This window comes from Myotis nattereri, assembly GCF_964212035.1.
Source record: "Myotis nattereri genome assembly, chromosome: 3".
NCBI lineage: Eukaryota > Metazoa > Chordata > Mammalia > Chiroptera > Vespertilionidae > Myotis > Myotis nattereri.
In genome coordinates, this window is record NC_138077.1 from 60235299 (window position 1) to 60249436 (window position 14138).

The 14138-nt window shown below is 35.3% G+C and overlaps 1 protein-coding gene across 4 annotated transcripts in view; it reads left to right on the forward strand.

Annotated features, from left to right (window-relative positions):
• Positions 1–14138, forward strand: part of GSK3B (glycogen synthase kinase 3 beta) — a 176349-nt gene that overhangs the window by 138676 nt on the left and 23535 nt on the right. For 2 of the 4 annotated variants that reach the window (XM_081086888.1, XM_081086886.1), the window contains 2 exons: positions 3411–3449; positions 6761–6947. In XM_081086888.1, coding sequence (XP_080943014.1) covers positions 3411–3449; positions 6761–6947 — 226 coding nt within the window. The remainder of the gene's footprint in view (positions 1–3410; positions 3450–6760; positions 6948–14138) is intronic. The other 2 variants (XM_081086889.1, XM_081086887.1) reach the window with 1 other exon arrangement.

A 14138-nucleotide genomic window follows, 5' to 3' on the forward strand; every position in this document is an offset into this window, starting at 1 on the left:
TTCTAGCCTCTTTACCCTAATCATTTTGCTCACTTGTATTCCAGAAAGCATAAAACTATGTTGGGGATTTCTGTTTGTTTCTATGATTGCCACTTGTCTGTTTTATTCTATTGATTAGGTGAATCATTTCCTATATTATTATTTAACCCCTTCCGCCCTGAACATTCTACTATCCATTATCACTTTTCTCATAAATACACTGTTTTCTATTGCATTTGCTACGTATATCTTTACTAGTGCTAGAATAATCACTTTTCTTTTTCTAACATTGTTTCCTATGTGAGTAGACATCTTCATTTTTCTATTTACACTGGCTATGCTCCCATTTCTTTGCTGGTACCTAGGCTTCCTAGGGTAGTCAATCAATATGGGAGAGGAATAATATAAAAAATAAGAATATTTTTTAATTTATCATTTGTTTTTTAAAACCCATATATCCTTTGTAACCCAGTGCTGTGCTGGATGCCATAAAGAATGCAAAAGATGTAAAATATATAGTCCTTGTCCTTGAAAAGGTTACAGGTGACACAACTGACTCAGTTGAAGCAAGTACCAAATAAATATACACTAATATATAACCATATACTTGATTGTATGTTCTAGGTGTTCAAAGGTGTTTCCCATGTTGCAGGCTTTATAAGACATCAAGGGTGGTGGAGGGAAAAAGGTGATGGAAGGACCCAGGAAAGTGGGTTGTTGAAGGAGGATTTGGATTTCCTTAGATGTACTTAGGTTAGAATTGTTGTAGCCTAAGGGACTCTCCTTTAAGATGAGGAAGTGTGAATGAAAAATAAGTCCCTATTCTTAGGAAGGTTAGCCTGACTACAATAATAATTTCATGAACAATGAGCGATTAAATTGGATAAGTGGACATTTGGTAAATCACAATTCTGTGTAAGCCTGTAGTAATATTGATCAGTGAATGATGTTAGAGGGAGAAATTACATAGCGTGGTTAAATGCTGATATGAAAACATACATAGAATGCAAGAAAGCTCAATAAGCCTTTTAGTTAGCACAGGTGAAATTTATTGAATGTTAGCTCTGTCGTGGCTAAGGAAAGGATGTTTATGTTTCTTATGAATTATGTACTATATGTGAGCACTTAAGTAGATTTAAGTTTTTATCTTAATTAATTAGCTTGGTTAATCATCATAATTAACTGTTCAAAAAAATCCATGCCATTCTCTCACTTTTAATACTATATTTACATTTACAAATTGCAAATAATTTTAACTGATTAATAAATTACTTGAGAGCCAATACTTGGGTTGCCGTTTAGGAATGTTCAGAATTTATCCATTTTTAACATTAGGTTCCTGTGTATTTTGTGTATAATCAGAGAACAGTGTCTGTGTTGTGCATTTATCACAATCAAAACTAGGGAGGAGTAGCTGGTCAGAATAGGCATGGCACTAGTTCTGTGTTCTACTTAGATTATCATTGCCCATAGGCATTTTTACATTGCTCTGGTTGGCTGTTTAATGCAGTAGAATTATTGAGAGTTAATGCTCTGAGAATCAACAGTAGGCTTTGGTATGGTATATATGACTATTTATAAATGGTAATTTTAAAGTGCTCAAGATTCAATCATAACATTTAGCTCCAGGTTGAAATTTGATATTTAATGGCAGAAGTCTATTCTAGGACATGTAAAGGAAAATTGCCTCTATCATTTTTGAGTTATCCAAATGCAAATTTATTTTGAATAATTCTTTATTTAAGTACTCATTTGCATTTGTTCAATATCACTGAGACTTCCTTTTTGAAAAACTTAATTTTTTCTGTTAATTTCTTCTATGGATTAGTATTTGTGATGAGAGTTTGTTTCAATTTAAGAAAATGTGTTGCTGCACAGGTGAGGTAGTATTTGAATCACTTGAAAGTTCATGTCAGTGTTTTGATTCCTTTCAATTTTTTCTTTTTCTTTTCTTTCTTTCAATTATTTATTTATTTGCTTTGTTCTGTTTTGTTTTATTTATTTACTTCTGTTTTTAGTTATTACAGGGGTGTTTTGGGCTCTTCATGGCCTTGCTAACATACTTGGCTGGCCATATTTAGTCTGCGTACTAATTGTTAGTTGGCCCAGTTGAGTCTTACTTTGTGCTCTCAGTTTTTTTAGTCTGGTTTTCTACTTTCGTCCACCTAGTTGTGTTTTAGTTCATGAGAGATTTCTATTCTGATGGGCCAGATTTTAATCTGTGTACTAAATTTTAGTCTGCAGACTAAAAGTAATCCGCGGATTATTTATTTTTGCAAAATATTTAATTCGCCCACTGGAAACTATCCTAAAAGAATGTTAAATTCTCTTAGAATAGCCAAGGGAATTCACAGCTACTGGTGAGTTCTGCCATTGTTTGTTCTCAATACCTAGACATAATAGACCCTACCACCTCCCTTGCATATTTGGCTCCTTTGTGCCTAGGTGTTGGTGTACATTATTATGCATGTCACCTATAACTGTGACTGTCCCTTAGTTGTATTGTTTATTGTATATTTTTTTGTTTAGCTTTTGGTGGGTGAATTGGGCATATTTGCAGATGGAACTGTGTTGAATTTGTAGTGCTCAAAGATGTAGGATTTTTTTTTCCAGTGAGTTTTTCCAAAAAGGAAAGAATGTTATATATTTATTTTTCCTAAGTAATGGGTGCAAGGGTATGAGGGGGCAAAGCCCACAATAGAAAATGTAAGTTTATACCCGCACTCCTGAGGTGATAATGTCTATTCCTGAAGAGTCCTAAGATAATGAGAATGTCAGCAAATATCTTTTAGCAGGGAAGTCAATCCAAAATGGAGAATAATCCGCGGTGGCCTGATCCTTCTTAGCTCACACAAATTGGAAATATTTGGCTTGAAATCTATAGTAATACAAATTAAATATATTATTTCTCATCACTAATAATTTAGCAAGAAAAATGTTTATACTGTATAACTGGAATATGTTAATAGAGGAAAATTAGCATATTGGGAACATATCTTTAAAAGCAATCTTAAATGCCCCCTCCCAGCCATGTCAATGGATGATGAATCCAGGTCATAGAAGACCAAACACTTTACTTTGGGAACGTTACTTCTAGATTTCATTTTGATTTTAACTTTTTTTGGTTTTGTATTTTTTTAATAAATGCACTGGCATTGGAACATAATATAAATTAAAATGTTTCTTTACTGTGCCTCACCATTGCGCAATCAAAAAAATTTTTTTGCATACACTGTGGTGAAATAATTTTTAAAACTTGGACTTGCTACTGTGGAGACTGATGTTTAAAGTTTATAACTGTATAAACATTTTCTATGTCCCCCCCACACCATGGATTTCTTATAACATTGGATATATTTTTCCTTGCTGGACTATTCTCTTTTGGATTGACTTCCCCTGTTTGGATTATTTCACTGCATTATCATCTTTAGGATTCATCAGGAACAGGACATTTCAACTCAGGAGTGCGGGTATGTACTTAATTTTTTTTCCCAAAATTTCAGGGCAGGTTTATAAAACTAGGGGGAAAACTTTTTGAAAGGCTAAACAATTATTCATTCTTGGAATGTAACAGTAAAAACAATGTAGGTAGTTCTGATTTCTGTTTTCATTCACTGTATGATACAGGTTTTGCTTATGGTATAGATTGTCAGTCTTCTGAGTGATTTATTGACATCTAGACTAAAGTTTAGGAATTAGGGGGTTTGAAAATTGTTTTTACAAGAATAAATATTGACGAAGGTCCATGGAACCAAAGGTTCTGAATGTTAAGCAATTGAAATAAGTGAAGAATGAAGCAGAAACTTCTTTATTAAAAGTCAAATTTCAGTAGTTACTGGTGTCCTTTCCTTTAGACACAAAGATAATTCAGAAGAGTTGTTTTCTAGTTTAGACTGCAATTTTTGGAAGTTGCTTGCTACCACACCCTATATTACAGTTAAAAATGTGAACTTTAGGAGACACTGGTTTTTGACCTCACATAAATGTCTACTTAACCTTTATAAGGTAATGAACCAAAGGTTTTCTCATCAGGAATCTTTCAAAGGGCTTTAAGTAATAATGGATAGTTTTTTAAAAGGCAGGTTAAGTCTTGATTTTAATGTAGGTTCTTGGAATTAATGCCTTTATTTTTTTAAAATCTGATTCCATGAGTTAGAAATCCCTGGCAAAGTAGGCTAATATGTGTCTTAGTGCTAACATGGATGGTCCTGTATAGCCTGTAAGTTACCGGAAAGATGTGGATGGCTCTTTTTTAATAATCGGAGAAAAGGTTACAATAGTGATTTATTAATAGCTTTACAAAATCTTCATTAACAAAACAGGAAATTTTTTAAAATACACTCACTGTCCAGCTACCCGACATTTGAATGTTAGCAGGAGATACTTATTTCTACTTTTAATTCTACTTACCTGCCTCCCATATTGGTGCAGAAGCATTTTTTATTATACTAGCTAGCAAAATAAATCCATATGCTGTCAAATAAGTATAAACTGTACTAGGATAAAATATGTCAGTAGTGCTTAATATTTTTATTAAAAATTTTCCTACTGACTATTTTCTTTTACATGTTAGTTTGAGTATGGTCCTGGCTGGGAGCACGTGAGGGAAAAATGACCAAGAACAGTAGAAAATCTAAACGTTTCAAATAATACAGTAACTTTGGGTTTTCTTGACTGAGGCAAGTCAGGTCACTCAAAAGAATAAAAGATGAAGCAGGTTGTTTTTTACCTTACAGAGGGTTTTCTAACACAGCTAAATAAATAAATTACCAAGGCCTTCAATATTCTAAAATAAATCCATGAGATCCTGCTTAAATCAGTTTCTCAGTTTCCATGGAAAATATATTTATCAATAATAAACTTTTTGTAAAACGAGAAAAAAAAAGGTTTACTCTGTACAAAGTACTTTTTTTTTTTTTTTTTTCCGGTCTCTTGAAATCTAATGAGCCCTGTAATAGTAATTAGTTCTCTTACCTTTAGTCTAAGTGAATGCCCAGAGTTACATGAACCATTCTCATTAGGAAACCTTAGGCTCCCAGGCTCCTCCATGCCATGTCACAATCTGCATATCCTTTGCTCATTTGTGGGTCTGTTTCCCTCCATTTATACATTTCTGCATTTTTTTTTAATCTTCATCTAAGAATACTTGTTTCTTTTGTTTTTTAGAGAGAGAGGGAGGAGAGAGAGAGAGAGACATTGATGTGACAGAAACACATCAATTGGTTGCCTCCTGCACACATCCCGACTGGGGCTGATGATTGAGCCTGCAACCCAGTTACGATGCCCTTGACCAGGAATTAAACTCGTGACCCGCTGGCCCGCTGGTGCGAGGACTGATGCTCCAACCACTGAGCAACATTGGCCAGGGCACTTCTGCTTCTTTTCTTTTTTTAATATATTTTATTACAGAGAAGAAGGGAGAGGGCTAGAGAGTTAGAAACATCGATGAGAAAGAAACATCAATCAGCTGCCTCCTGCACACCCCCTACTGGGAATGTGCCCGCAACCAAGGTACATGCTCTTGACCGGAATCTCTGGAACCCTTGAGTCTGCAGGCCAATGCTCTATCCACTGAGCTAAACCGGTTAGGGCAACTTCTGCTTCTTTTTATGTCTGTTAATTCCACCACTGCTACTACCACACCTTCTGTTTGAGTCTGTGTTCTTCCTGTCAAGAGATACATGTTTCATTTTTTTTTTTTAGCAGACTTTTAAAATTTATTGATTTAGAGAGGAACAGTCTGTTCCACTTATTGATGGAATTCATTGGTTCTTTCTTGTATGTGTCCTGACTGGGGATTGAACTTCCAACCTTGGTGCATTAGGACGAAGCTCTAACCACCAACTGAGCTACCCGGCCAGGGCCAGTGTTTCCTTTTCTTTTTAAGTTTTATTTTCCCCTTCTGTTTGTATTCTTTAACTGTCCATAATTTAAAACGAAGTATATTTTCATAGTTTTATGTATTGATTAAGGATTTTAAGACATAGGTAAGTACAAAGCTTTCTATTCCTTTAAGCAAATTAATTTATTTGCATTTTGCTTCAGTTGACTTTTTCTGTGAGTTAATGGCTCTTGATGAAAACTACATTTCTCTCTTCATGATTAAAAAAACCTTAGAGTATTCATACAAATGAGGGTAATCTGGCCATGTTCATGAGAAACAGCTACTTGAGAAAACAGGTTTTGGAAATTTTGTCGAATTCTGGATATTCAGGAATTTCTTCAAATAATGATAGGTTCTATTTATTAACAAGATAAAATCATTGACATTTATAGACTTAGAGTAAATAGCTTTTCTTTTTTAAAAGATATTGATCGCCAGATTTGAAAAGGGCTCTCTCCATTATCAATAGTTGTTCTACTACAAATCACATAAAAGAGGCAAACTTTTATCTACTGCCACTGCAGTCAAAACTTTTAAAAAAGTTTATATTCTTTAAAAAAATTTTTATATTCTTCATGTTTTTGCCTCCAGAACTCATCCTTTCTCTTGTGCCTGTCATATTTTGTGTGCATGTTAGATTGTTCTGCTTTATGATTAGCATATATAGATTTTTTTTCCACTTCTCCTAGTTTTTTCTCTGAGCTTTTCTCATATAGTCTTTAATTAGCAGTTCACCACAGTGTGGTGAATTATATGAAGTTAACTCTTTTCATTCTAGAAGGTTACTTTCACAAATGCAACCATGTTTTTGTATGTGGTAAGAATTCTCAGTACTCGGGATAAATTGCTAAGATTCTTAAAAAACATTAATTGTTCTTTCCCTTTTTTGTACTGCAGGTCTTCCGACCCCGAACTCCACCAGAGGCAATTGCACTGTGTAGCCGTCTGTTGGAGTATACACCAACTGCCCGATTGACACCACTGGAAGCTTGTGCGCATTCATTTTTTGATGAATTACGGGACCCAAATGTCAAACTACCAAATGGGCGAGACACCCCTGCACTCTTCAACTTCACCACTCAAGGTAATTTCAAACATTTAGCTCTTTCACCATTTCTGGGAAAACTATGCATGGATGTGAAGTGATACTCTTGATTAAAATCTGTAGGACAAAAATGAACATTCTAAGTACTTATGCAGGTGGGAAAGAGCCTTTCTAACCACTTATTAGACCACTACTTGTATGTTAGATAAAATTTTTCAAATGGGCTTAGCTTCTCTGATTTTTAGCCGATTATAATAAATCTTGGCATATTACAAGTTATAGAGATTTCACTAATATGATCTTCAGGTTTGTATCTGAAACTTAGAACATGTAGCATTTCTTGCTTCCCAAGGGTTTATATCAAGTTTTATAAACCTAGAAACAAATTGGTGGCTGTGTTTTTTAAATTGAGATATCTTAAAAATGGGGAGAAGTAGAGTGCTATACTCTTTCTTAAAACTGATATAAGTGATATAGAGAAATTTCCATCCTCTCTATAGCTTGTCACCACTGCTGCTGCTGAGAAAACAAACGTTCAAAGGAAAACTTGTGTTTTTGCATTGCTGGTTTCTAAAAGATTCAGGGATAAACACTATTTCTTCACCACGTCTATGTTCTCTCTTCTTTTCTCTCTGATTAAGACCTTATGTGATTCATTTAATCAACCACACTGCCTCTAAAGATGTGACTTTCTTCAGAATTGAACATTAGAATAGTACAATTTCCCATAGATAAAATAAGCAATAAATAAATGATTGATTGATTGACTAGTCTGCTGCTTAGTCAAGCTAAAAATAGAGACAGGGAGCTTTCTCTGATGAAATAGATACATTTCCTTTATTCTAAGGTGTATTTTTAGCCCATATTTAAATTGAATGTGGACAAATGCATTGCTTAAGCTGTAAATTTGGAAGACCTGAGTTGCTGGTAAAATAGACTTGAATGATTCTGTTTTCTGTAATCTTAAGCTGTCAGTATTACATAACTACTAACAATGCTGATGTACTCTTAAACTACATTTATAAAAGAAAAATATTCACATATCTTGGGACTATTAATTTAGACTGTTTAGGTCTGATTAGAAATCATTTGAAATGTTGTTTTTGGTTCTGGCTATGCAATTTTAAGAAGAATATTAATGAATGGCAGAATTGAATATAGAGCCTGGAAAAATGAAGACTTAAGGGACTCCCAAAAGCTGTCTAAAAATACCTCAAAGACTGTATTCTAAAGAAAGGAGTAGACATATTTTTTCTCCAGATTGCAAAATTGAAAATAGTTGCAAAAAATTAGAGCAGTACACATTTGGGCTTACTATAAATACTTCAGCACCCGGCACAAATAGAGATTGAATAAAGCTATTAAGCTTCAATGAAGTATTCAATTGTTTAACAGTAGAATAAGTTGTTTTCAAAACATTGATCTCTGGATCAGGAGAAAGCTGGATAATGTCAGTAATGTAAATAATATTACTTGAAGTTGGCAGAAGGTTAGGTTGGACATTCTTGGCCTCTTGTAGAGCAAGGTGATTCACCTCACTTCCTCCCATCACATTGTATCATCTTATATCATCACAAGAAGGATAAGTACAGTCCAATAAGCTATTTTGAGAGAGAGCTAGCACATGCACATTCACATAACTTTTATTACAGTATGTTTTAATAATTGTTCTATTTTATTGTTGTTAATCTCTTACTGTGCCTAATTTATAAATTTTATCATAGGTATATATGTATGTATAGGGGAAAAAAACATATATAAGGTTCGATACTATCCTCAATTTTAGGCATCCACTGGGGGTCATAGAACGTATCCCCTGCGGATAAGGGGGACTACTATAATTACATTTGATTTATTAGTCACTTTCATATAAGTGGAGTCATGTAATATGTTACTTTTTGTGTCTAGCTTCTTTTAGTAAGATAAACCTTGCCAATGAACAGAACTGTGAAGAGTAAACACTTGAGCCCTAACCGGTTTGGCTCAGTAGATAGAGTGTCGGCCTACGGACTGTAGGGTCCTGGGTTCGATTCCGGTCAAGGGCATGTACCTTAGTTGCGGGCACATCCCCAATAGGAGGTGTGCAGGAGGCAGCTGATCGATGTTTCTCTCCCATTGATGTTTCTAACTCTCTATCCCTCTCTGTAAAAAAATCAATAAAATATATATTTTTTTAAAAAATTATCAATTATTTATATTAGTATGGTTTAATTTGAAGAGTTTACTGCTCTACAACTTAGCTGGGTTATCTGAAAGAATAACAGCTTTATGGAGAGATAAGGAGGAAGAGTGGATTACCGGCTAGGCCAGAAGAATGGAAAAGTGCTTAAATGAGAGTAAAAGTAGGAAATTTGGGGCAGACAGAGAGCAACAAGCAAACTCATGCAGATGTAGATGTCTTGGAGTACAAGGGCAAGGGTATCTGGATGTGAGGAAAGCAGATGGTGAAACAGAAAGGGGGATCCAGAAAGTAAGTAAAAAAAGGACACTAAGAAAGAGTAAAGGTTCAGAGAACAGTTTTTAACAGTGTAGGAATGTGTCACGGAATAGAAAGTGATGCAAACGGGATTGAGAACAAGTTGGGGATTGGCAACTAAAGCGGGTGTTCTAGAAGCCCAGCTCATCAAAAGGTTATACTTTTTTCGTTTGAAAGCAGTAGACTACTTATTTACAAAACTTATGCAACTCATTATTTATGATAATTAGCAGATTCTGTGATCTTTGTAGCAGTGAATTTTAAATCAGTTTTCCTGTTATAAAATAGTGATTCACATAAATATCAGTTCATCTGCTTACCTGCCTTTCTATGTCTTAGGCATTTCTTCTAGCCAGCCTTATCCTGAGCGACATAGTAGGCACAATATCTCAACCAACTGAAGTGATGAGGTGCCTTCCAATATTATTCTCAAATTATTGTAAGCTTTAATATAGAACTTTTCGCGTTTTAGCGTATTTTATTATAATTTACAATGGCAAGGATAAATTGACATAAGATAGGAATTGTTTTAATCCTCACATGAGGACATTCATTTATTTTAGAGTAAGGAAGGGAGAGAGAGAAATATCGATGTGAGAGAAAAACATATGTGCCCCCAACTGGTAATCAAACCCGCAATCTTTGGTGCATGGTACGATGCTCCAACCAACTGAGCCACACCAGCCAGGGCAAGATAGGAACTTAACTTATATGTAGGATATGAATCAGATCATAAAGTGAAAATCATAAACTGCTCTAATTTGCAGTGCCCCTCCATTTTTTAAAAATTAAACTGTAAACCTTTCCTGTGGCTATCCCTGTTTTCTGTTGTGTTCTTCTGAGTGAAGATGGCTATAAAAAGGTTTTTTTTATAAGACAATGAACTTGAGAAAATCTCTATAAATAAATGGATTATTCTGTAAATAAGTGAGAGGTAGAGCTGTTCATACTTAAGTTGATGTCAGAATTATTCTTTGATAGTTTATAAGCAGTCCAGAAGAGCACATTTTCTAGATAAGCAAGCTGTACTCTTCTAGGTACTGAAGTGCTAAATCGGTGGAAATGCACTACTGGAAGAGCTTGAGAAAATTCATGGGTGGCCTTCAAATTGGTAGGTGGCAGGTTAAATAAGCAAGGCAACTTACCAAACTTGTGTTGGGTGACAAGACAAGTAGATCTCAGCACCCATCTGCCAAATCTTAAAAGGTTTTGTAGAGGCCCTAACTAGGTTTAGTCACATACTTAGGGGGCCATAACTGGGGTCAGTCACATGCTCAGTCCAGATAATCTCAACACCACATTTCTATCTTAAGGCTGTATCTTTGGAGCAGCTTCTAGGACCAGGGAAAGCAAACATAGTGCACATTCCAATGCACAAGGGGAGGGCAGGGGAGGAGCCTCCAGTTGTGTCCAGGTTGAAGGTCCTACATGTGGCCATATCTTCTTGATGACCTTCCCCAACAAGCATTCCGTATGAAAAGGAGTGAGTCAGACCTAGCGTTAGTTTCCAGTCTCTAACTAGTTGTGGACCTTGGCCAAGGCATTAGTTTGGAGTTTCCGCCCTTAAAAAAATATAGTAGTAGGAGTAAAGGATATTCAGGGACCCATCTAGCTCCAAAATTCTGATTATAAAAATGAATTGACTCCACAGAAAGACAATGAAAATAAGAGATAAAGCTAACAACATAGGCCATGCCAGGGTGAGATGTGTAAAGTCATGGTATAAATGGATACAGAAAAACACAGACTGATTTCCCCAAAATTCAAAATATTAGCAGTTTTATTTTTAAATGCTCAAAAATTATTAGTTGGATAGAGAACTCATCTCATAGTAATGCTATGTTTATTCAACTTCATCAGAAATGGAATGCTGAGTATAAGAATTTTAATTTATAAAGCTTATTCTTGTAATCACCAGAATTTTTAAAATACTAACATTGCCACATATAATTTCTAAAATATATCACCACTGTAAATGTAGTGCACTAAACACATTCATGCATTTTGGGGTGACTAATGTAAGTTGTGATGCTCCCTCTTGGGCAGTTCTGAGGCAAAGTAGTTATAGATTTTACAGATATCATTTTGTCGTCATGTAAAACATCGCCAGTATCACCAAGCAGCAGGAGTCAGAGTAAGCCTTGTGACTTGTATGCATGCATATGAGCAAAACCAATGGACACAGACTAGGGGTGTGAGGACGGCTGGGGAGAGGTCAATGGGGGGAAAAAGGAGACTTACATAATACTTTAAACAATAAAGATTTAAATTTTAAAAAAGAGTAAGCCTTGTAATATTTGTTACCTATTTGTCTGATCTTCTAATTAGTATTTACTTTTCTGAATGAGTATGGGATATAGTCAGCATTTGTAAGTTGATCGGGGATTTCGTAGGGACTTTGAAATTGTTAGGGGAGGCGAAAAGCAGTTTTGAGGAGGTTTCTTGTTTAACTAAAAAAAAAAAAAAAGTTCAGTAACGTGTGAGATCAAGGTGCATCATCCTAGCATTTGAATTACTGCTCAAAAAAGTACACAAATGAAATGAGCACACCATTGTTAAAATCATTTAAACCTTTATGACTGGAGAGAAATAACAGCTTAACTATGTAGATCATCATTGCCAGTTTTCATATATATAAGAGGACTGATACACACAAAGAAAGTCTGACTCTTAATGTTTCCTTTCTGGGGATCTGCAGGGTCGAGCTCCCTCAAACCTAACAAAGGAAGAGGAGTCCCTTCTACCTTGTGACTGGTATTTTTTTATTACATCACTGTAAGAGCAGGTCTAGTTAACAAAGGAGTTACTTTACCTCTTTTCTCTAGTTAACACATTGATTGTGGCTCTCAAATTTATCTTCAGTTTTCAAACTACACAGTTTGAACAAACATATATGCCCCCCCACCACCACCACCACCACACCAAACAAATAAGAAAGTTTCTTACCTGTTTTTTTTATCATTAATTTTGGGAATTCTATATTTGGAAGAATAGATATTTCAGATTAAGGGAAACTTCAGGTTTTGTCAGATGATTAGGTGTGGTTGAGTTTATCCAGTTTGTCTTTTCATGGAAATTTTAATGAAAAATTTTGCAGCAAAATTTAGTTAAATAAATTTGCTTAACCTTTTAGTTGATTGATATCTGCGTTGGTTGGTTTATTGATATCTATTTGAAAATCATTTTACTTTTCTTTAAATTGTGCATGCATTAAATGTTTGGTTATGGAGCGCGTAATGACTGATACACCACCAAAACATTCTTAATATTTCCTGATAAACTACTAAGTGGCTTTTTGATGAATAGTTTAATGGCCTCTGCAATTGGTTGAAGAAATCCTTATCATAAATTAACTTTTCTACAAATGTCTGGAACTTGTTGACATGTTGTTTTGAATCATGTCTCTGAAGTAACAGTCTATCTTTTACTCTTCCCAAGAATTCTGCCTCTTGTCCAAAGCTAGTTCCACTCAATATTATGGCCCTCCTTATTCATAATTATCTTCCTACTCTCAAGCCTAGCACACATATTTAGTAAATAAATACTAGCTTTTTTATTTTCAGTCTCTTCTACACTCTTTATTCTCTATATTTAAGAGCACATGCACTCTTCTGATCTTGAATAGTTCAGTTGCTCTGCTATTTCTGTCCTCCAAAATGTCATCCTTTTTGCATTCTTTTACTGCAGTTTGAGTCCACACTTATTGTCTCAATTTTCTTACTAATGGCCATAGGTAGACAGATGGTTAGTAGGTAGTAATTGCATGCAAAAAACAAATACAAACAAACTGGACTAGTTGTGAAATCCCCATAGAAGCACCCGCAAAAAGGACAAAATTGTAGAGTAGAAAACAGGACTATAACAAGAGTACAAGGAGGCTTCTTCATTCACACAGACATAGCTGTGACAGTTAACAAGCTCACTGAAGTAGAAAAGAGCTAATAGATGGAAAGTGAAGGGCCTTAAGGAATGCCTGTACTTAAGGAAGAGGACAGTGAGATAGAGTTTGGAGGGAGATAGAACTATACGTGATTGTCCAGTTCAGAATTCTTAACTTTTAAAATGTTTGACTCAAAAAAGTTTACAGAAATGTTCCTCATTCCTCCCCTCCCCCCCCAAAAAAGGGTATTTATTAGCAACTGTAGGTTAAAAACCAAGTCTTTTTTCATTATTTTGTAGATGTTACTTATACTCTCCTCTGTGTTTTTGGATGTGGCAAAGCCTCCAGGATTTCATAACTTCTCCTTTTTAAAAAAAAAAAAAATCTTTCTTTTTTAATTGATTTTAGAGAGAGGAAGGGATGGAGGGAAAGAGAGACAGACAGACAGACATCGATTGGTTGCCTCCTGTACCCAGCCAGACCAGGATTAAATTCACAACCTGGGTAGGTATCCAGACCAGAATCTAAACCGTCATCTTTCACTATGTGAGGACAGTATTCCAACCAACTGAGCCACACCAGCCAGGGCAGCTTCTCGCTTTTTGACTCCTATTTTCTTTATTTTCTTCACTTTTCCCCTTCTTTCCCTTCATTAGCTACCACACTTTTCCTACCAAAGACCAAATGACTACTACCTAGGGAAAAAGAGGATTACTTTTTTCAAGCCCTTCACACACACCTACTTACCTACCTACCTCCTCTCTCTCTCTCTCTCTCTCTCTCTCTCTCTCTCTCTCTCTGTCTGCGTGTGTGCGCGCACGCGCGTGCCCTTACCCCAAATCCTATATAATAAAAGACTAATATGCAAATCAGC